The sequence below is a fragment of the Ictalurus punctatus genome, chromosome 15 (genome assembly GCF_001660625.3).
Source record: "Ictalurus punctatus breed USDA103 chromosome 15, Coco_2.0, whole genome shotgun sequence".
NCBI classification, from domain to species: Eukaryota; Metazoa; Chordata; class Actinopteri; order Siluriformes; family Ictaluridae; genus Ictalurus; species Ictalurus punctatus.
The window spans coordinates 22,463,468-22,487,816 of NC_030430.2; the positions used below are offsets into that span (position 1 = coordinate 22,463,468).

At 39.8% G+C, this 24,349-nt stretch overlaps 1 protein-coding gene and 1 long non-coding RNA gene across 3 annotated transcripts; both read right to left on the minus strand.

The window, feature by feature from the left end:
• Positions 1–1,142: 1,142 nt before the first annotated feature.
• Positions 1,143–8,741, minus strand: nr4a1 (nuclear receptor subfamily 4, group A, member 1). Of its 2 annotated transcripts, none has more exons than XM_017488008.3 (7): positions 8,616–8,741; positions 6,012–6,784; positions 5,407–5,536; positions 4,983–5,146; positions 4,112–4,314; positions 3,550–3,728; positions 1,143–2,631 (listed from the first exon to the last, which is right to left on the minus strand). In XM_017488008.3, the coding sequence occupies exons 2-7, from the start codon at positions 6,780–6,782 to the stop codon at positions 2,375–2,377; spliced, it is 1,704 nt and encodes a 567-aa protein (XP_017343497.1). In that variant the 5' UTR covers positions 6,783–6,784; positions 8,616–8,741; the 3' UTR covers positions 1,143–2,374. The 2 variants fall into 2 exon arrangements, with proteins under 2 accessions (XP_017343497.1, XP_017343499.1); XM_017488010.3 differs by having other exon boundaries at positions 6,012–6,693; positions 8,616–8,735.
• Positions 8,742–17,659: 8,918 nt separating this feature from the next.
• LOC128635129 (uncharacterized) lies at positions 17,660–21,103 on the minus strand. The gene is made up of 3 exons (XR_008398011.1): positions 20,766–21,103; positions 18,780–18,925; positions 17,660–17,923 (listed from the first exon to the last, which is right to left on the minus strand). It is a non-coding gene; the product is annotated as an uncharacterized LOC128635129 (long non-coding RNA).
• Positions 21,104–24,349: the final 3,246 nt, after the last annotated feature.

The following is a 24,349-nucleotide window of genomic DNA, read 5'->3' on the forward strand; positions in this document are numbered from 1 at the left end:
TGTAAATAGTATATTTTGAATAGTAATTTGAAATATATCAGAAGTTACTTAGATTCAACTTAGATTTTTTGAACACGTGAAGGTTTTTTAAAAGAAATTTCATTTTATTATTTAACTTGTATATTTCTGTTCTGTAAGATGTAGATCTACACCCGTGTTTCTATAAAGCTGCTTGGTGACAATGTACATCGATCAGCCATAATATTAAAACCACCTGCCTAATATTGTGTAGGTCCTCCTTGTGCCACCAAAGCAGCTTTGACCCGTCGAGGCATGGACTCCACAAGACCTCTGAAGGTGTGCTGTGGTATCTGGCACCAAGACGTTAGCAGCAGATCCTTTAAGTGCTGTAAGTTGCGAGGCCTCCATGGATCGGACTTGCTTGTCCAGAACATCCCAGAGATGCTCGATCGGCTTGAGATCTGGGGAATTTGGAGGCCGAGTCAACACCTTGAACTCTTGTTCCTCAAACCGTTCCTGAACAATTTTTGCAGTGTAGCAGGACGCATTATCCTGCTGAAAGAGGACACTGCTATTATGGAATGCCGTTAGGGGTGTACTTGGTCTGCAACAGTGTTTAGGTAGGTGGTAAGTGTCAAATTAACATCCACATGAATGCCAGAGCATCACATTGACCAGAGCATCACACTTCCTCCGCCAGCTTGATTTCTTCCCATAGTGCATCCTGCTAACCACTACTAAGTAACCACTGCATACCGGGAACACCCCACAAGACTTGCTGTTTTGGAGATGCTCTGACCCAGTAGTCCAGCCATCACAATTTGGCCATTGTCAAAGTTGGCCAGATCCTTACACTCGCCCATTTTTCATGCTTCCAACATCTCAACTTTGAGAACTGACTGCTCACTTGCTGCCTAATAAATATATCCCACCCCTTGACAGCTGCTACTTGTATTCACTTCACATGTCAGTGGTTTTAATATTATGGCTAATCAGATTTTATTGGAAAAAAACAACAAAACAAGATCCAAATAAAATGGACAGGAGATTTATACTTAGCATGGCAACCTCTCTTCTAAACCCAATTTAAGCCTGAATGTAAGAGTGGGGAACATCATCTTTATTTTTTGTGCGAAGTAAAACAAAAAAAAGGAAAAAAGAGAGACTAAAATACATCAAACTGATTGCTCATAATTTTTAATGTATAGTGCTGAACAACATTAATAATGAAAGATAGCAAACATCTAAGAATAAAAAAAATATTATATAAAAAAACACTATAATGCCCAGACATTTTCACTATGCCAGTATAAAGACAAAAATATATAGCATATCAAGCCATTTCTGTACATACAGTACATACAAATATGAATATGCTGAAGTCTGGCTGGCACACTAAACAAATTCTTCAGTCCGTGATAAAACTCAGAATTACATGGCTTGCGAAAGCAAACAAACAAACAAAAAAAAAAAAAACCACACCAGAAAATCACTGGACATCTTTAGAAATGTTTAGATGGAAATGTATTGTCATTATCGTCACTTAGAGATGTGAATGGGTATGCAAAAACAAAAACAAAACAGGTTGGTTTTAATCCAAGTAAGGAGTAAACTTCAGCTGTACATGTAATGAAGAAACGTCTAGCAGGTGTGCCTTTTGTTTCCTGCACAGCGCATGGCATTTAAATCTGATTCTAACAACAGTTCATATGATTTTTTTTTCCCATTTGCTTTCGCATCCATTCTTTGCTCCTGTTAAATTTAAGTCTCATGTCTTAATGGATATATAAGGCTTTATTTAGTCATTTTGTGCAACCACATAAACAATATCGGTTTTGGTCCATGGGGTTTTTTTTTTTTTTTTTTTTTAAATAAACCACAGGTGTGATATTAAAGCACCATTGAGTTTTCTGGATGTTGCTGACATCAGTATCATCGTATCCTGAAGTTATAAAGCTCTAATACTGTTTAAGTGAGAGGTTTTGATTCCTTTCACACACACACACACACACACGCACACGCACACGCACACACCCACACCCACACCATGTATCATGTTCAATTGTCAAGCTGCACAAAATCACTGATTTTTGTCGTTTAAGTTCATGACAAAGCCACGATTCCAAAAGTCTGAAACATAATGTGGAGTTCAATACACCTAGGGAGAATTGGTGATTGCTTTTTTTTTTTTTTTTTTTTTTTTTTTTTTTTTGCTGCGAGATTTTCCAGAATGTTCACTGAACATCTTTCTGACCACTGTTGAGAGGATCATAGTCATATGCCTAAAAGAAAACAGAGCTGCCAGGATTAGTCAAGTGCTTCCACATCTCTCCTCTGCTCTGCTGTGCTTTTGTTCACATCAAATGCAAGTCTTTGTTTAAAATCGTGTCTTTAAATAGCATCGCAGTCAGATTCAGAAAGGCAACGTGTCCATGAAGATCTTATCCACAATCGGAGGAGGTGGGACAAGGTCTTCGAGTTTAAGGTAGAAGATGCGCTGAAAGCCTTGAGTACACAGTGTCCTGAGTTCGGGCAGTTTCCCCAGCAGCCGGGACAGGTAGTTGCAGCGTGCTGCTTCTGAGACAATCGTCGCAACGTGGTCTTTGAGGCATGTTATTAGATGGTTCTGGATATCCTCAACCCGTTTGGGTTCCTTCAGGCCGTGTCGATCTGTAAGAGATGGCGGACAGCATAAGGGCGGGGGTTTCCGTGCTGCTTCTTTAACCTATATGTTCTTAGCAACTGATTTGATCTATATTAGCAACACATTAACAATATAAGCAATATTCATAGAAATCGGTGCACAAAAGACCTAGTGAGCAGGCCTACGTTGTTAAGTGGTAGTGGTTAGCGCTTCCAGAAAAACAAGTCCTCAATCAGCTGTGCAAGAAAAGAGCTCATCAGGTTTCTCTGGAAATGTTCTGTTTGTGCTACACTTCAATTTTACTACCTCCACCACTATCTGACCTGCAGTCACTTAAGACAGAGCAGCATAAAGTAAACGTTAAGAATAATGCACAGAGTTTCCAGAGAAACGGCGCGTTTTGGGACATCAGCTGTGCACGCGATCGTTTGTATAGTGATTTACTTACCTAATTATCATTTAAATCCACATTCATGTGGAGGCGTTTACATATTGAAATTTCAACATTGCACTATAGGAATATATTTAACTCTGAAACGACATGTCACGTAATGGAGGCTAGGACGAATGCAAATGCAGAAAAGAGCTTTATTAAAGAAAGGCAGGCAAGTTTAGAAGGTTAAAAATCATCTGCTTAATTTTGATGAAATGTAGTAACGTATTATTTATATAGAGTCATAGGCAGAAAAACGAAATTTTGGTCAAACGTTGACACCCCCCCCCCCCCCCCCCACTCATTTTACAGGGAGTTCAATGTCAGTGACTTCCAACAAGTTTTCCCAAACCACAGCACATTTTTATGTTCATTTTACAGAAAAATGAATGTGATAATTTAGTGTTAAGTACAGGATTTTAGTTCAGAGAGCTCAGAGACCACCGATATTGCATGCTGGGCAAAAAAAGAAAAAAAAACAACAACCTGAAAGTTCCAGTGTGAAACTCACCTGTTATAATGACTAGTGTGGCGAGACAGGAGAACGACGCCACGTCCAGGTTCAGACGATGCAAATTCTGCGAGAATTCCATGATGGAGTCGATCCACTCGCCAAATCCCCGCACACACTGCATGCGGTGAAGAACCACGCCGTTGCAGAAGATCAGTTTGTCCGTCTCTGGGTGTGATCTGAAATGAACATGAGAAAACGATTCCAACTTTTTCACTAATTAAAGAAAAACGAGTTGTACTTTTTTCTGTTTATGGTAACCCTGAGTTGCTTATAAATCACAACGTGCAATGTCCTCTGTTCTTAAGACTCTACCATGTGAAAGTGCTGACATTGGAGACTCCTTCTATAAATCTTAAATAAACATCTCCTTACAGAAAACTTCACATCTGATAGACAAGTCTTTGTGAATTAGCTGTTACAACATAAACAATAACTTAATACATTAATATAAAACTTTGCAGTCGACTGCAAAAGAAAATTCATCGACAGCTTCTGACCAATCAGATTTGAGTATTCGACAGCGCTGAATTCCAATACGATTATTATTGTAGTTCATTACCTGTAAGCTAGTCGTAATATGAAGAGCTCGACAAAGGCTGATTCGAAGAGCAAGTCCTGGTCCTCCTTAGAGAAGGCAGTGAATCCTGGGATGCTTTCTGCCCACTTTCTGATCACGCTCATAGACCCGGTCAGCAGGTCGTAAAACTGCTGGATGTCACTGGCGTCCTCCTTTTCAGACACGCTAGCCACTGTCTGCTGATACTGAACACAAAACAAGACAGCATACAGTAATCAGCAACTGGACTTTCCCTACAGCACAGTCATATGAGCATAAACATCATAAAAACTATGTACACGAACCTAATCACTAAAGCACAAATCAATTCTGAATGCCTCTCATATTAATATTCATAACTAACATGTGATCTTCAGTGGTGTCCAAGATTTATTTTGTATTTAATTTTTGTTTTAGTTTAAAGTGCTTTCCTTTCACTTTCGTTAATGTTTTCCTACGTTACCCACAATCCCGCTTAACTACCTGCTAATAACAGTGCAGCACCCTCGGTTCATCTTTACACAAAAAGAGAGCGATGCAGCGGCACTTTAATCCTTTATTCTGTCTACCTCTCTCACCTACTTATCTGTACACTCTGCTCAAACTGATCAGCTTGCTAGATTTCAAATTCATGACATCTCATGGATCGCTAACTAGCCAGGCTGAGTCTGTGCCATAACTTAATAATGCCAACTGCATTATATAGCTGCATTGTATTCTGGAACGTTCAATCCAATGTTTGCAACATCTTCACGACTTCTCCATTGGATTTCTCATTAATATGACATTGAGCCTTGCTGGAAAATGTTGACATGTTGATATTCCTATTTAATGCCATTGTAAATGCGCTAGCAGTTCAAAATGCACGGCTCACCTTTGAGTAGTCCAGTTTTGTGATGGCTGGGTTTGACTCCATGTGAGCATTCACAAGAGAGGTGATGATGTTTCCAGAAGGCAAAGCAGATGCTGATTCCGTGACTGGTTTTGGCTTAGAAGGCAAACGACCCCTTCTGCCCTTTAGGTTGTCTGTTCTTACAACTGAACAGGACCAAGTAGAAAATAACAAGCATGTGTTATTAACGCAATAATACACAAATGCTATTGCGAGACAAGATTGATGCTAGACAGAATGACATGCTGACTGTAAAGTGCATTGTGGCATTACTGAAGCGAAATAATGGACTTTTTTAACAGTATGAAAGAAATATAAAAAATATACTGTTATGAAAAACAATAGGATAATTAAATTCATCCATCTGTTGTGTGTAGGAGGTGATAACTGCTAAGGCTTTTCTCACCTTCTTTCACCATTCCTACTGCCAGGCACTTCTGAAAGCGACAGAACTGGCACCTGTTCCGCCGCCGTTTGTCCACTGGACAGTCTTTATTAGCTAGGCATACGTACTTGGCATTTTTCTGTACTGTACGCTAAAAGAAAAACAAACAAAACCTCTTTTAATAATTCAACATGATCAACACGTGTACAGAATTAAATAAATAAATAAATAAATAAATAAATAAAGTGCAAACGATGAATGCTTTAATATTAAAGATACACTCATGTGGTACTTAAAGGTGCAGTTTGTAATTTTACAGCATTAAATAAAGCATTTCTAGATGTGTAATAATAATAATCATAAATCTCAAAGATAATGCATAGTAATATTGCTTTGCAAATAATCTGATAGTTTCGTTTGTTTTGGGGTTAAATTAAAAAATTTCTGTCCCAGAAATAATCTCTACGCCAAATCAAGCCTACTCAGGTATGACCGTTTTGCCTAAAAATAACCTACAAGTCATACATGGTTTCTACTTAGAAGGTGAGGTCAGTTTAGAGACAAGAGGAACACTTGGGCTCTAAAAATTACAAACTGTTCCTTTAAAACCGAGCTAATATATTCACCTTAAAGAAGCCCTTGCAGCCCTCACACGTGCGCACTCCATAGTGCTGGCAGGAGGCGTTGTCCCCACAAACCGCACAGCACCCTTCATTTCCTGTTGGACTCTTGATTTTGGGAGACAGCTGATTGTCCACCAGGACTGAACTGTCCCTGCTGTTGTGATCCAGCCTGAGTGGATGGTTCTGATGGCTCAGAGAAAAGGGATCTTGATCAGGAAGTTGATGCTGCTGCAGCTGCCCTAGAGGAGACATGTCTTCCGCTGAAACAGGTCCAAAAGTGAAAAAGGAAGGGGCCTGAGGAAGAGGTGTCTTCTCTGAACCCCAGCAGCCTGCGTCAGGGGAGCAGGATCCATACGCCCCATCCCAGGAAGGCACTGACTGGAAACCCGGGGTTGAGGGTGAAGGAGCCGAGACGGGGCTGCCAAAACAGTTCGAGCCACCTGACGTAGACAGCGCATCGTCCATATAGCTGAAGGTGAATGTGCCGGGGTAGCAGCCATAAACCTGGAGGTCGTCCAGCTTGAAGGAGTCCTGGCCCGAGGTGGCACCGGTGCAGGTTGATGCAGTGGCAAGTGGGCAGGAGTAGGTATCAAATTCTCCCCCGTAGCCTCCCACCAGAGAGGTGATGCTCGGCAGAGAGGATGTGGAGAGCTGCTCCCGCTGTTCGCTCACGTCCATGGCCAACCTGGAGGTGAAGTCAGGGTTCATAAGCTCTGAGCAGTAGAGCATGCTCTCATAAGGCTGGACTCCATGTTGGCTTTGAACACAGGTCATTTCTGTAGAGCAGAACCACAAGACCTGCTTTTCAATATCGCAAAAGGCTTTCTTGTTTTGCTCCTGCTCATCTGAAATCATGACCCTTGAGTGAAAAAAACCCCAAACAACCAACCCTTGCCAGAGCCAGGCATAGATATTATCCTCGGGTAAACAGAGAACGAACCTAACGGGTAATGTAATCATCACTACAGGACCTGAATTCAAGTAGACGTTTCTGAGAAAGCCTGGAAAGCAGTCTTACAGCGTAAGGCCTATTTATATATCACCCATAGGAGTATATATATAACTTTAGACGAAACTCTAGAACCGGCTTTCAAACACACACCAGAGGCTGAAGAAGCATGAATGAGATAACGTAACGATGAAATTTACCGACTAACTGAAATGGCAGAAAATCTCAGCTTCGAGTTACGAAGGTCGTTGGAATTGTCGTTCGGCATTGTCCTTTAGAGCAGATGCCGTCTGTTTCAATTCTCGATTCCGACCAATACAAAGAGAAGCTCTTTGATGATCAAAACCACAAAACACAATACCCTCTGTGAGGTGCAACTGACAGTTTGGAGTCAAATGAGAAGTAAAGATGGATGCACAAACATGTCAGAGAGGACTATTTAAAGCCCAGTGGGCAAACCGACGTCCGAGAAGGCCTTGTCCCTGCACAGATTATCGCCTTCTCTCTTCTAACACACTGACCCTAAGTGATCTATGAGCCGAATCAGGTGCGTGCTCTGACTATACAATCCTGATTTAAAAAATGACAGCTTAGCTACACTACTACATGTACACTTATTCTTATCGAGTTACAATTTTACATATTTAATTAATTAGTCTTTTCTAACATCTCCTCAGATACTGATGAGACTCTGGCAAACAAATGTAGCTATTTTGTTTTGCAAAGAATTGCTTATTTTCATTGTTTGCCTTGCTGAGATTTAAAAGCCAAATACGAGCTTTGCATGCAGATCTGTCTGGAAGAGTCTGAAGAGATTTTAGTTGTCATGACATTTGAAGTTGAATTTGCCTGCTTTATTCTTTAGGTATGTAATCTTTCGGTGACGAAACAGTCAAAAAAGTCTCAGAGCCGTTAAACCTGCATGAAAACAAGACTAAGAGCCAAGTGCCAAGAGCGATTGTGCCACCAGGAACATGCTTTACAATTGGATTTTTGGGTGTTAAATACATTTCCCATTGCTGTATGCTGTAATAGAGCCTTGTGGGAGCAGCTGTTGCACTTACATCACTGTTTCCATTCAATATCCTCAGCTAAACTATAACGAGTAATCTAAACATTTACATGAGCAGTAGTGTAGTTGTTATAAGACAGGATAGCTTGCAAGTTGTTTCTGGAGACATGTGGTCACACAGTATTCTTGGAGGATTATCAGTGAACCATTAAGACACATCTGATATGGCTCATAAGGAGCCTTTGGAGTAAAAATGTATTGATTGACTGATTGATTGATTGATTGATTGATGAAATGGAATGATCAGTTGCTGGTAATGTGCAACATTATAATCAAGGTGCATTAGGTATGATCAGTCTTTTCCCCCATGCATGTTCATGAAGCTGTGATCATCCAGTAGATAGATAGCCTGTATACTGTCTATAAAAATGATTGACAGGAGACTGCCATCCAAACACAAACAAGCCTTCCGGCTTTTGCTAAAGCCCAAGCTTAATACACAGTTGTTGTTGTTGTTGTTTTAGTTTTAAATCATGTTATACATATCTTCCAAGTTATTTATACAAGTAAGGAATAAAATAAAATGCACCTTTAAGGAAACGCGATAAAGAAGCAAACGTGAGCCAAAAGCAAAACATCCACTTACCTGCTTGTGAATAATTCTTCTGCTGGACTTATTTGTAATGTCCGTATTGCGATTGAAGCTCGTGCATCACCAACACTCCGCGCGCGCTCCTGACTCTGACTCGGACGCGTTTATCGCTCAGGTTTCTCCAGCCCCTTTTTATACGAGGCAGTGTATTGTGCCGTGACGTCGCAGGTGCGTCCTGCCCTCGCCGTTCCACTCGCCAATACGCGCGCGCCGGGGTGGAGGAGCTCCCCGAAATCTTTCCGGCCGCCGGCCAATCAGAGCGCGCGAGCTCTGCAGCGTGACGCACGCTCGGGATTCCATTGACGCAAAACGAGCCTGAGCTAAATATAGCGGCACACGAAGGCAACGAGGCGCTCAAACTCGCTGAATTCGGTTAAAAATAGTGGCAGGGGAAGACACAAATAACCGAGCACATAGAGAAAGATGAGACGGCGTGGCGTAAAATCCCTTTATGTGCCATATAAAAAGCTGCTGCGCGCGCTGGCGGATGTTTACAAGAGAATAAAAGACAACGACACGTCAAATGTGTTAAAGGAAGGAACTGCTGATCTTCAGTCTTCATTTCTGCTCTGTCTATCTATCTATCTAGAGTAATTTCATTACTTTATGCTGGGGGCAGATTAGAAATTTTTTTTTTCTTTATTTCTGCCTCTAAATGGTGGATGTTTACAAGCGAATAAAAGACACGTAATAATATGTTTAAGGAAGAATCTGCTGATCTTTATTCTTCATTATAGCTACACCAGAGAGAGAGAGAGAGAGAGAGAGAGAGAGAGAGAGAGAGAGAGCACTCTAATGCTTTCCTTCTTCTTTCTTACTTTCTTTCTTTTCGTTCTTTCTTTCTTTGTAATCCTATCCTCCTTCCTTACTTTCTTTCTTTCTTTCTTTCTTTTTTCTTTATGATTAGCTAATAAAGAAGACAAGTGTGTTAAATAAAGATGTGTCGTTCATTATATTTCTATAAAGCTACAGTTGAGAGAGACAGAGAGAGCAAGATCTCGTGCTTTCTTTCTTTCTGATTGGCCAATAAAGAAGACAAAAAGTAATATGTTTAAAAAGGGATGTAATGATGTGTCATTCATTATACTTCATTATAGCTAAAGGAGAGAAAGAGAGAGAGAGAGAGAGAGAGAGAGAGAGAGAGAGAGAGAGAGCACAACCTAATGCTTTCTTTCTTCCTTTCTGATTGGCCAATAAATCAGACCACAAGCACTATGTTTCAGAAAGGATGTGGCATTCATGAAACTTCATTAGTAGATAGGTGGAGCGAGAGAGAGAGAGAGAGAGAGAGAGAGAGAGAGAGAGAGAGAGAGAGAGAGAGAGAGAGAGAGAGTATTGTTTCACTCGATATCCTCAGGGACAGATTGAGGTCAGATTTCTAACTATATCTAAATTTGCTAAAAAAATGTAAGCCATCATTTCCCATGCTTTACCTGCAGAATGGAATCGTACGTACATGCAAATAAAAGTAAAATTGAAACTAAATCACTTTTCATTTAGAAAGTGTTCCAAGTCCTAATTATATGATTGATTCAGCTTACATTCACCTGTTACATGCTCTGAGGGAAAAGGGGGTACTAATCTGTACATTGCAGGAGTGGTACTCTGTAATATGTACCCTGGAATTGTGTATACACTGCACTGTTTAAAAAAATTGGACCATAATTAACTTTCAAGGTTATGCACATTATGCACTAAAAGCTACATGCAAATAGTAGAGCATGTGAGGGTGAAGACAGGGAATAATACAGTCTAGTACCTTTTTTTTTCTGAGAGTGTATGATGTATTTCAACTTCATTGTATTTCATTTCAACATGCTGCTCTTGAAGCCTCCTTTTGAAAAGAACGAAAATTTATCGCATTAAGATCCAAGGCTGATTTCACTGAACACACTGAGCCACACCAGGTAGTATTAATAAGATTATCATATTAAGGATTATTTTGAGTTTATTAGCACTTTTGGGCATTGCATATAGTAACACACAGGAGTTATTGTCGCTCTCATAAGTGTGTTTCCTCCACACTCACATGCCACGTGAAAGAGACAGCCTGTTAGATGTTGAAAGCACGAGCTATTAACAGAGCCACAGACGAATCCTCCAGCTTTTAATAGTCTCCTATTACCTCCTTTGGATTTCACTTCACTTCACACACACACACACACACACACACACACACACACACACACACACACACACACACACACACACACACCCATGACAGGCCTTCTCTCTCTCTCTCTCTCTCTGCCACATGATCCGGGGTCTCATCATACCCACAGCAAGGATCTACAAATGGCTGCATGTAATGCCACTTAGTGTTGTGTAGGAGAAAAATATTTGTGTAAGAAGCTGCTTAATGATGTGTTGATGGAGGATTTGACTTAAGTGCATGAAAACAAAACCAAGTGTGTCTTATTTGTGTCTGTTACTCCAGACCCTGATGAAGATAAACTTTAAGATTACTCCTGTGGATTGATTTACATGGAACTATTTTTAGCCTTAGGACTGAAAGTTAACCGGTTGTTTTTAAAAAGTGAACTGTTTTCATTTTCAAGTGTAAGTCTTATTTACTAAAAGAAAAAAATGCACACGCGTGGACTTCTTCGAAAAAGAAGTTTATATATTTATTTATCTATTTATTTATTTATTTATTTATTTATGATCTCTCTCTCTCTCTCCTCATATGTCACCCATTATTTTCTTTGTTTCTATTTATTTAATGTTCATATTCTCTCTCTCTTTCTTTATTTCTGCTCTTATTTTATTGTTCTTTCTTTCTCTTTATTTCTTTCTTTCTTTCTTTCTTTTTATCTGTTGATTTATTCATTTAGTTATACTCTTATTCTCTCTCCCTATTTATCCTTAAATTTACTTCTGCTCTTATTCTCTGTTGTTCTTTCTTTCTTTTTATTTATCTTTTGATTTATTAACTCTCTCTCTCTCTCTTTTTGTATGTTTATGTATCTATATGTTTATGTTCCTATTCTTTCTTTCGTTCTTTCTTTCTGTCGTTTCTTTCTCCATTTACCTGCCCTCTAATCGTAAATTGCCTGTAGTCAAAGCCCCGCCCACTTCCGCTTGCTGCTGCGTGCTGTTTACCAGCCCTTCCCGCGAGCGCCCCACCTGCACTCTAGTTCACTTCCGGTTAGAATGGAGAAAAGAAGCCAAGCAGGTCCTATGACGTGTCTAACTGACGTAGGAGGAATCCTCGAAATGGGGAAGCCCATCGGAGAGCATACACCGGACTACTGTCCTCCTCACCCACCGGTAAATGACGCGTCGGTTTTCCTCCAGCAGCACACCTTCTTACAGACTTACAGACACCACAGAATCCCGCTTATTTTCTTCTGAAGCAGTGTAACACGAGAGCATAGCTACTTCCGGGGTCACGTGAATGGTAAAATGGCGGCCCCAGTTTTGCCTGAGCTTTAGGTCTGTTTAGGGATTTTGTATTTTTAATTAAGCTTTGTGCTTCCATTATTAGATATTATATATAATAATTTAATTAAGTGTAAATCGAATCATTTATAATTTAATTAATAAACTGATCATTTAATTAATAATTTAAATTCATTATGTAATGCTTAATTAAATAATGTGTGTGTGTGTGTGTGTGTGTGTGTGTGTGTGTGTGTGTGTGTGTGTTATCTTGATACAGGATGAAGGTCTTCCTCTCCACATTGAAAGAAATATGGTAATCAATCACCCAGTACATGAGTAAGAAACTAAATAAATACATTTACACATTTGTGTAACGTTGTCCCGCAGCCAAGACATGTTTGGTATAATAAGTGTAATGTTGCTACTGTACAAGTATAGAAAGTTTATATCTACCAGTTTATCATCAACGCAAGTCTAATCATCACACATTTGCTTCTAAAGACATAATTGGGTTCAATAATACTTTGTCCATGAACAAAAAAAAAAAATCACATTAGAACTGTATTATCATCCGAATGATTTCGGATGTACAATTCAACGCCATTTTCACCCGTGTGCTGACTGAAGCAGGAAGTGATCTGACTTTAAGATGGCTGCTAAAGTTTTTATCTTTGTCATCTTCTTGGCCATTTATTTATTTTTTATTCATAACTGTGTGTCATACAGTGTCGGAAACCGCATACAGTTTGAGATACTCTACAACTCGACGTCTTTTAATTTAGTCATTTACCACTGGCACATTAACCTTGTATCTCCAGTGCAAAACTAAAGAAGAAAATTGTCTTGTTTGTAATGGCAGATTGACCTCATTTGGGGTAAAGGAAACATTGTGTAGATTTCAAACCATCCCTTTAAGTAGGCGTGACGAAAGGAATCAGCCATTACAGTTCACAACAATGTTGTGACAACCTTAAAGATGTTTATTATGAAGTATAGTATGTAATTTTTATATATATATATATATCAAATATATATAATAGGGTTATGAAGGAGAGTGAACATGGATTTGAAGGGTTTAGTTGTTGCATATTTTGTTTTAAACACCCTGACCTTGTCAGTGACTTTGTAAAAAGCATACCGTTAACACACAGTGACAGTTATAGTTCGAGTAAAAGAGTGTGGGATCGTATTACTGCTCTTCTGCAACGGCATGAGAGCATAGGATGTTCACCGTGCACTGCTCACACAGACGCACACAAACACACTCCCACATTGTGGTTGAGCAAAGTATCAACCAGCTGTCTTTGAGACAGAATGATTTACCAACTGTGAATCTGCAGCCGACGGTGCAACCGTCTTCATCTAGCAAATTAGCAAATTTCTGTCCAGCTTCAACATCCTACACCATATCTTCAGGGCAACCATGACCTTTTTGCACCAAACACACAGAATTTAATAAATGCTGAGAATGTAGTCTTACTGTCTAAGTAGATTTGCTGTAAACACTCTGTGTTGAAATATGGCTGTGTTTTAAACTCTAATTCTACACAGGTGTGTCAAAAAGTGTACGATGACCTTTTTTTATAATGATAAAAATAATATGATAAAAATTATAATGAGGAAAAAACACTTCCTGCTTCTAAAAGCTGTGCAATGTTGTGATACTTATCATACACCTTATTTCCCCCCCAGTGTTTAGCACATATTTTGACATGTTGCTGTAAAAAGTTTCATTCAAACTGTTGAAACTAGTCTAGCAGCCTACATATGTGCCACACACTAGGATTAGGGGGTCGTTCCTATGTTCCTCGGGTCCTGTGTTCCCCAGTTCAATATTCTGTTAACACACATTAAATAAACTGTCGCAACGGTTTAATGTTGTCAGGACTCATTGTTCCCAGGGCCCTATTAACTTTATTACCTTTTAACTTTAACCATCAAAGATACATTTAAGTAAATAACAGCATACGTTAGTGTAGTTTAAAATCCAAACTTTATGATCCACACATGAAAATGGAAAGTTATGAACTTTGGAAAATGAACTAGGTTGCACAAGCTGAACCCTCCTTGGTGCTACGCTAAAAATAGCAGGTAGTGTACATTCATACAGTTCAACTCCATGCTTGAACAATAGCAAAATGTATAAACTAAACTGAAGAAATGCCATACTGTAGCCTATAAAACACAGTAAATGGTCATAAAAGGAATAAAACGTTAAGTATGAAGCCTAACACCAGCTTTAAATCAGCATGTGTTCATTACGTGTCATATAAATCTGGGGAGCATAGGACCCTGGGAACATAGATATGCTCCCTGCACTTGCTAGCTAGTTAAAGTTTGCTAACTATAGTATAAGCTAAGCTGTAGTGATTTTTGAGCTAATAGTTGAACTGAAATTAGCTTTAAATCCACTTGTCCTGCCTCTAATCTTTTTTTTTTTTTTTTGGTTCTCCCTCAAAAGTCTTATTTATAAAGGTGTGAGGAATTTTGTGTGTTATATTGACAGTTTAGGAAACATTATTAGCTCAGCTAGTTAAGCTCTACACAAGCAACACAATTCTCTGATGGACCACTAACCTAGTTAATGTTAGCTTTGCTGCTAACTTGTTACCAGCTAACGTTATACAAATCCAAATAGGAAAATTGATCCTTGTTGGTCTCCATTCATGATTTCATGATTTAAAAAAAAAAAAAAAAATTAGGCAGAGAGTGACAGAAATGAAATGAGAATGCAGCTAGGGTTTGGTGGAGCCACTGAGGTGACATTGTGGGTTTTTTGTTGTTTTTTTTTTTTTACACCAAGGTGTAGCCATGAATTTATATACTGAAGCGAGATGATGATGATGATGATATATTAAAGCCATGGGTTTTAATAACGTTTCTTGAGATGTATTTTATGGCTAAGAAATACTTCTCTTGTAGCAACTTGTATTTAAAACTGAGTGTGAGAAAGAAATCAGTTGAGTTAGATCTCTATGTGGAGACAGACACAGAAAACTAAACATGGAGATGAGTGATATTACATTAGCCTGCATCACTTTAAGTAAATTCTCAAAGTAAGTAGTAATAGTATAGTAAATTTTAATAACTCTAATAGTAAATTTCCTGCCTGTTCCTGACAAGTAATTAATTAACTGGAGGCCAGATATTAAGGATACATTCCACAATATATTAACTCATGGGCTGGAGTAACCACAACTTTGCTTGTTGCCTTGGAATATTAAATTGTGGCCTCGGTATATTAGTTTCTGGCCAGTCCTTATGTAAAAATACCCACAATGTCACCTCGGTGACTCTGTAGTATTGATTGTTGTTGGGTTTGTAAAAGCCTGGAAAAAGGGTCTGATGAAAGAAATTAAATTTGCTTAATCTTATAACAGTCCGTACATTTTTACATCTCTGTGATTTGTTGCGGCTAAAACTGCTTGATTTTGCTGTGGCTTTTTACATAATTTGCAAACGAAATTGTGTTGCACGGCTGTGTTTGTTGGTAAACGAGACCTTTTAGCTGTACTCATGTTCGACGCACATGGCACGAAGAGGGCTTTGACGGAATGCACGTTGTGATGACGTCAAATGATGCGTCCTGGCCTAAATCTGCGGCGATTTCGAAAAATCGCAAACTCCTCCAAAATATTGCAGAGTTGCTTGATTTTTGCGTTTAATTTCATCGCAAAACTCCCGGAGGGACTGGTGTAATGTAATTAAAGTATCCCATACAGTTTCAGTTCATTGTTCCAGAATTTAGTTTGGGGTTTGGGGAGGTTGGAGTTTGAAGGACATGAGATTTTGAAAACTGACTCTCATAATTAGCTGTCATATCACATGAGCACACACGTTATTTCTCCATTATATTGTGATTTAGGCTGGTTATGCAGGGCTAGATTAAGAAACCTCGTACTCATGGGGCTGGAGGTGTAAAAGATGAGCCTCAGATAAGACATTGATCTTTACCTATGTGGTTTTCTTATAGAGACGAACAGCGTGAAAGCTTCAGCCACTGTACTGCTGAAAGTGATTCATTGTGCTACCAGGCGAGAAATTAAAATACCATATTGCGGAAGTACTGACGAACATGTTAAAAGATCACATTTACACACATTGCTACTGTGTCTCATTATTACCCTTTTGGGGAACAATTTACTTCACATAAAATCATGTGTGTAATCACTGCTCTATATGTTTGTTGTAATGGAAAAAAACAGCTTCATGATTTAATTCAGAGAAGCTCTGAGAGATGAACCCCCCCCCCCCCCCCCCCCCATCAGCTGATCAGTTATGACAGGGGAAAAAAAAAAAGGTTTGTTAAAAAAACCATCGCTGAAAATTGGCTCAGGAGAGAACGCTGAATATGATTTGAAAATTGAGGAAACACATCTGACAGGACTTCAGGTAGTTAGCTGGTACGCTGAGATAAGATAAAGCCCGAGTGAATGCTCTATTGTTGTGGTAACAGTACGCATGTTGCATAGCTGCCTTTTTTGTTTTCTTTTTCTTTTTTTTTAATCGTCAGACAAAAATCGACTGAAAGAATAGTGCTTTTAATAACTCTACTGTTGCCTCATAGATTATCGTATGCAACTATTAACGGCACAGTTTCATAATGGACAGTTTTCCACTGTCTCAGAGATGACACTACTGGTTACGTCATCACAGGGCACAGAACACATCATGGAGCAGCTTACCACGGAGTGTAGTAAGGAATATGATAATTCAGATGTCACAACCCGCACAAAGCCAAATTGACGTCCATCTAAACGTATAGAAGTTCAGACTATAGGGCTGTCCTTCCAAGTAATTGGCTCAAACCATCCTGAGGTTGCCGTGTGCCTAATAAACAGTGATTCTGAGAGGTAGAACACTTTAATAATAACCTTCACTCAATCAGGTTACATTTGCAGCAGATGCACTTATCCAGAGCAAAGTGTTTTGCTGTCTCCATTAAAAACACATTCTCAAGCTGGTAGTAATGGGTCCGGATCTAAGAACACTGTCCGCTAAAGAAAAGTTAAGGCCTCTGCATACTTCATGCAGAGATGACGTCTGAAGCTTCCATGAAAAATAGGACGTAATTGCGGAGTAAGCAGACGTCACATGTAGGCCTCGCTAGCTGCGTCATGGTCGTGGCAGCTGGGCAAACTTCACGACGCAGGCCTATGATTGGTTATGGCAAATGACGCAATCCCCAGCCTGTGATTGGTCACGACAAACGAAGCGTGCCCAAGCTGATTCATTCCAAAATGGATGATTTGAAGATTGGCTGCCATAACAGGTATGTAGATAACTCTTCATCAAGGTATTACACACAAATTATTTTAAATTGAAGTCTTAAAAAAAAAAAAAAAATCCAAAACCTCTTCCTTTTCCATTCCTGCATCACTATAGTTTATATACTGTCATCACTTTGCAGCAGACAATCTTCTACCTCTAGCCAGCAAATTGTCATAAAATATTTACAGTGCCACCTGCAGCACAGGAGCACATACTGCAAACTGCAAAGAATGTGGGCTTATAAACTCACGTAGGTGGTTTTGTTTTAGCATAACCCTCTTCGATGTCTCTGCCTTAAGTAGGCGAAGTCCTTTAGTACAATGAGAAACAAAAACAAAACAAGGGTCAAAGGGTTTTTTTTAAAAGTAATTTATTAGTGCTCATTTAAGAGGTTGGTAAAAAGGTAGGTGTTCAGGACAGAAAATGCTATTGCAAGTCTTATCATCTTAGGAGATGGTGGGTCCAGTCAAGCTGAGCTAGCAGCTCGAAGGGAACATGGTGCAGAGTGCTTTAAGGTAGCCTGGTCCTGGTCCATATTTGACTCTGTAAGCAAACGTGTCTGTTTGTTTTTTAATCTGGTACATGCAGCTACATGGAGCAGGTGGAGGGAATCCAGCAATGGAATGATGTGAGAGAACTTGAGGAGACTGAAAAGAAGTGGAGCAGTTGCAGGGATCAGGTGGCATGCAGGATTTTATATCTATCTCAAAAGAAGGCTTAAAGTACAGGGAGGGGAGTATTAAAATGTTGTATGGGGTTGTACAGTAGAAAAATGGACTACATATGCAAGTTCCCTTCTTTATATATTTCCATAATCCTCCAGGGCAACTAAGGATGGATAAAAGCATGCAAAACTCATAACACACACGCTATGGAATGTGGACAGTAGATGAATAAAATATTAGGTTCGTCACACACGGAAACAAATCTGCTGGTAGCACCGTTGGATCCTCTACTTACAAAATCACTGGTTGTCAGGTAGGGCAACGTTTCTTTCCAAGTTACATTACATATCCTGAGGCACAACCGTGGAGGTTTCTGTCATTTCCAAAGTAATAGGATCCTTCTGCAGGCCAGCAGAAAGACAAATGCAATAACCTGTCTGGGTGTTCGCTGTATGGCATCAGCGCTAATGGTAAAAATAGTGATATGCACATATGGCTGCAAGTCTATTCCTAAAATCTCAGGTAGGGCTTTGGAGAAACTTTGCCTGAATCTTGCAGTCTCTTGCACGGTTGCTGCTGTACGTTGTTACGTTCATTGAGCATGCTTTTTAAAGCTTGTTTAAAAGCGACATAGTTCTGTGGATTAAGAGCCAGTCGAAATGCCACAAGCCAGACAACAGTGCTTAATAGGAGAAACTGTTGTACCTAAACGCAGTAATGTTTTATTAGGTGCTTGACATAGCAGACTGTTTGGTCTAGTGACAGTGCAGGAAGTAAAGGACACACTGCTCATCCATGGTGGATGAATAACCAAATATGATCTCTGCAGTTCACCTACCTCAGTTTGCTCTTCATTTTCAATGGTCTACATGCTGTGAAGTCAAGGCTTTGGTTTGGTTAGGTCACTTATCATTTCAGTCTCATCCACTGAAGCAGTAAAGAGCTTTCCAGACCACGCCTTCAGTTGAGTAGTAGATGGAAGAACTGTAAAAGGGGGTAAAACTCTTAAGAACTCAAACTGGGGTTTTGGTCACCTTCTACTTTGAGTTTCACAATTTTGGGTAGAAGTCATTTAATAATTGGGAAGATACTTGGGCAAAGAGTGCAAGGTTTGGTATTTTTTCCTCTTTTAATCAAATTTCATTTGCTTCATTTACTCCATTTAGTGACCTCATAAAATTAAACACTTGGTTACGGTCAAACATATCTCACAGAAAAAGCTAGACAACTGAGAATTAAGAGAGGAAAAAAAAACCCAGTGTGGCAACCTAAACAGATACTGGCAGTTTGTGATGCTCCAGAATGAAATCTTCAAATGCGGGGCTGCAGGGTATGGGGTGTGTTGGGGGGATAGGTGTCTAGACGGTCTTTGATTTCCTCTAATGTTCCAGCAAAATTCTCGTTGGGTTTTGTCTCGTTAACGTTGGAAGAATTTCAGAAATCGTACCATCTAACACACCTTATCCCATTTCACTTGCTGCAGCAATGGGGGAAAAAAAGCTATCAACAAATGAATTACATAACATGACTTTTAAATATAGGCTACACACTAAATTATATTGCACTTCAAGGAGCACATAAAGTCCTGTGTCTCTAATCCCTGTACCAGTAAGGAATGTGCTTGCTAGGCAGGATGGGCTCGGCCATCGGTCCGCTGTTGAGGGCAGTAAAATTTAAAACTGAAACAATTCGTTTGGATGGCATCCATGTGTAAGGTTCATGTGTTGGGTTCATGCTTCCTAAACTCTCATCGATTTGCCCTTGGGTGTTTGAGTGTTTAACCTCAAGGCTGCACCGGGTTTTAAATGGGCACATTAAATTCAGTATATTTAACAATAGACATTGTCACAAAGCTGCTTTACAGAAATCCAGATGTAGATTTCTCTTTATTGATCAAATCACAGATGAAGACACAAAGGAAAAGCTCCCTTAGATGACCAGAGGGAGAAAACTTGAGAAGCACCAGACTCAAAAGGGAGGTCAAACTCTTCTGGGTGATATCAGATAGATCATTACTCTTCCACAACTAAGTGTGTTGAAAGGATGTTCAGTATGAGCAGATTGTGAATAACAGTACTGGGATGAGCACAGGACAGATTTTATGATTACAGCAGCAGAATTTACACTGATCAGCCATAACCCACCACCACAAGACCTCTGAAGGTGTGCTGTGGGATCTGGCACCAGGACTTTAGCAGCAGATCCTTTAAGTGCTGTAAGTTGCGAGGTGGGGTGTCCATGGATCGGACTTGTTTGTTCAGTACATCCCACAGATGCTTGATTGGATTGAGATCTGTGGAATTTTGGAGGCAGAGTCAACACCTGGAACTCTTTATGTTCCTCAAGTCGTTCCTGAACAATTTTTGCAGTGTGTCAGGACGCATTATCCTGCTGAAAGAGGCCACTGCTATGAGGGAGTACTGTTGCCATGAAGGGGTGTACATGGTCTGCAACAATGTTTAGGTAGGTGGTGCGTGTCAAAGTGACATCCACATGAATGCCAGGATCCAAAGTTTCTCAGCAGAACATTACCCAGAGCGTCATACTTCCTCCACCGGCTTGCCTTCATACCATAGTGCAGGGGTTCCCAAACTTTTCCAGGGCAAGGCCCCCCAAATGGCATTAACATTTGACCGAGGCCCCCCTTTTGCAAGATGTCTTTTAAAACACATTCAAAATACAGACTTCTGAATATATCCCCCTTTTCTTTTTTTTATTATTAATAATTACATCTTTACATTACATTACATTAGGAATTGACTGTGTGTGTGTGTGTGTGTCTGAGAGTGAGACAGAAAATCATGTATTTATTTATTTTTCATACCAAATTGTTGAGGCTTCCCGGGTGCCCCCTGGCAGCCCCCACTTTGAAAACCACTGCTATAGTGCATCCTGGTGCCTTGCTCTTCTTTGGGATCGGACCAGACGGGCTTGCATTCGCGCTCCACATGCATCAGTGAGCCTTGGACAATCTTGACCTGGTTGTCCTTCCTTGGACCACTTTTGGTAGGTACTAACCACTGCATACTGGGAACACCCCACAGGACCTCCCATTTTGGAGATGCTCTGACCCACTCATCTAGCCATGACAATTTGGCCCTTGTCAAAATCACTCAGATCCTTATGCTTTCCTGCTTGCAACACATCAACTTCGAGAACTGACTGTTCACTCGCTGCCTAATATATCCTGCCCCTTGACAGGTGCCATTGTAATGAGATAATTAATGTTATTCACTTCACCTGTCAGTGGTTTCAATGTTATGGCTGATCGGTGTATGTACGACTACAGTATCCAGGCAAGATTAATCACTGAAGCAAAGCAAAAGTGCTCAATTTATTGTTTTTATACAATTCATATGTCCATATTTAATGCTGCAGTGTTCAGATTATTTGTGCTAGATGCTAAGATCTGAAGTGCTATGAACATCTCTTTCTGTCTTTGTGAACACCTTCCATTGTCCTAATGATAACTTGTAACCCTAAACTCAATAATGAGAAAAGGAAATATTTAGATATTAGCTGTTTAGTCTGATTATTGTGAGAACAATTGACACTATCCTAAGGATGTGTGCTTATTTTGGCCTTCACCAAAGGCTACACACACACACACACACACACACACACACACACACACACACACACACCAATTGTGTTTGATGGATAAAAATGAATGTTTGTTAATGTGTATTTCTTCATTGTCTTTGAACAATCACAACACTACTTTTCAATTCCTCTTCTCCGTCATGCAAGTTTTAAATATATGAACATGCGCCCTCTGCTGGTGAACTCTGAAACTTGTATTACTGAAACTTGTATTTCAGAACCTACACATTTACCATCTAAATATATTACAGAACCTAACCATTCCAGGTGGCCAATGCAATGCTCCTATCTGGTCCTTCTGGTACCTCGTCTCCCTCCTCGACAATGACGTCTGATAAACTATCGGACAGTGACGTGATTAAAATATATAAACTACATTAGTAAAGACTAATCATTTGGCCCTCTTATTGTGCCTGCTTATTAGTTATTGGTTTAATATTGGTTGTTATTATTATATTAATGGGCTGGTTCTAATGTTCTAGTATGTTTCTATTGTAGCAGTTCATTCACAGTGACTTGCATGGCAAAGCTCCATATATACAAATTAAAATGCGCATAATTATTAGCAGGGTGAATTTGCGCTCATTCAGATAGAATAGCTTTAGTAAGGCTGGGAACGAAAGTCAGGTGAGAAGGCCTGGGGTGCAGTCGGTGTTTCAGTTCATCCCAACGGTGATCAGTAGGGTTGAGATCAGGGCTCTGTGCAGGACCCTCGAGTTCTTCTACACCAAACTTGTCAAAACATGTCTTTATAGACCTTGTTTTGTGCACAGAGGCATTATCATGATGAAACAGGTTTGGGCATCTTAGATCTAGTGAAGGGAAGCTGTAATGCTACAGCGTACAAAGATATTCGAGACAGTGGTGTCCTTCAAACGTTGTGGTAACAATTTGAGAGAGAGAGAGACTCACTGACTGACTGACTTGTGAATGATTGTTTTCTGCTTCGCTATGACAGTGTTGGTCATGTGAAATAGGTGTAGACCAGTGGTCACCAACCCTTTTCCTGGAGATCTACCTTCCTGAAGACTTTAGCTCCAACCATAATCGTGCCCACCTGACCATCTAATCATTAGAAGCTTTATGAGTTTATTATCAGCTCTTGATCAACTGAAACACGTGTTAGATTTTGGTTGGAGATGAAAACTGCAGAGAGGTAGATCTCAAGGAAGAGGGTTGGTGAGCACTGGTGCAGATTGTAAACAGTATTTAAAGAAATATAACCAGTCACTTCAGCACCTATAGCAAGAGCTTCAGTCACAAGAGGGCGCTCTATGATTATGGTGTATACTCCCTATCCCAATCTGCCTATAACTAGGGTACTCGGTTGGTTCTTTGATTGTCCATGTTCTTATACTGGCCTCCTGCCTGTGCCTGTTACTGTTTTTCTATATTGTTTATGGCAGTGCTTCTCAAAGTGGGATCCAGAGACCCTTGTGGTTTTGATGAAGCCTAGACAGCCATTAAATAATCTTCATTAAATAAATCTGTACTGTGTTAAACGTAAGATCCCAGGCTACAGAAATTCTGAGAACCCCTGGTCTGTGGTGTAATTCATATATGAAAACCCCAAATGTTGTGTATTTTTATGAGTAATTTCGAGGCGTCATGTAGTTTTTCATGTTTTTATTTAGCGTATTATTAATGGAATATGTTTAATTAAATGATAAATTGAGTTGTGTTGTGTGTGTGTTTTTTTTTTTTTTTTTTTTTTAAGCAAGTCCAAGGAGTCAAGTGATCATTTCTACTGAGGGCTTGGCTTACACAGAAAAGCTTCACATTATTGCTTTGGGATTTTGCATAAAGCTTTTCTCAAGAGCCTACACACACACATTCTCTGGCTTAGTAAACGACCCACTCACACTGTCTCGCTCTATTAACCCCCCCACCCCCCACCCCCCCCACACACACACACTCACACACACGTTTTCATTCAGTAGTCCACTTCTGAAGTTTTCCTTTGGCAGAGAGTTGCTCCAGTATAAAGATTTCCATCACATAAAAGCATATAACATCCACTCCATTACTTTAAGACTTATGTAAGTGTGTAAGCCTTTTCCAGAGGTTTGGCAGGCTTTTTATTAGAATTACTTATAAGCTCTCTGTAGCTCAACATATGACTTAATCCATGAGTTCTCCAAAGGAAATATTATGTACACAACCGTCCATGTGTCACGTAACAGCGTGTGTTTTTTTTTTTTTTTTTTTTGGGGGGGGGTTTGGGCGTATTTTGAAGTGCAGGATGGAGAGTTGTGCCTATTTACATTCCCTGAACTGTACAGGAAAGCAAGCAGGAAGTTCCAGTCCCACTCAGGAAAAGGCAGAGAGGAACAGGGCTCAATCCAACACGGCTCAGATACCGGCCAACGCTGTGTGCGCTGTCTGATGGTTCTCCAAGCCTGGGACATACGCCATCTCACACTGGAGCATGCTGGCCTGAGCGAACCTTTTCCCCTCCTTCAGGCTCCTTCATCGACAGACGTAAACATTCTCGTAAAGAACATAGCTAAATTATTGTGCCAGACTTTCCTTGGATTATTTAGTCTCATTACTACTGGTTTAAGATGTGAACAGTTACATGTTTCAGTGTTGAATATTCATTTGACAATCGGAGAAATAAAGCTACAATTATAGGATTTCACACACCAGCAGGATACAAACATTAAATTCAAATAATGTTCAGGGCTCAGAATGCATAAAAATTACATTCAAACTTTGCACTGTCCTTAAATATATACTAGTTTTATGCATTTAATTCTGAAGTACAGTATTTGGAAAATTAAACAAGCAGTTTGCATTTTTTGA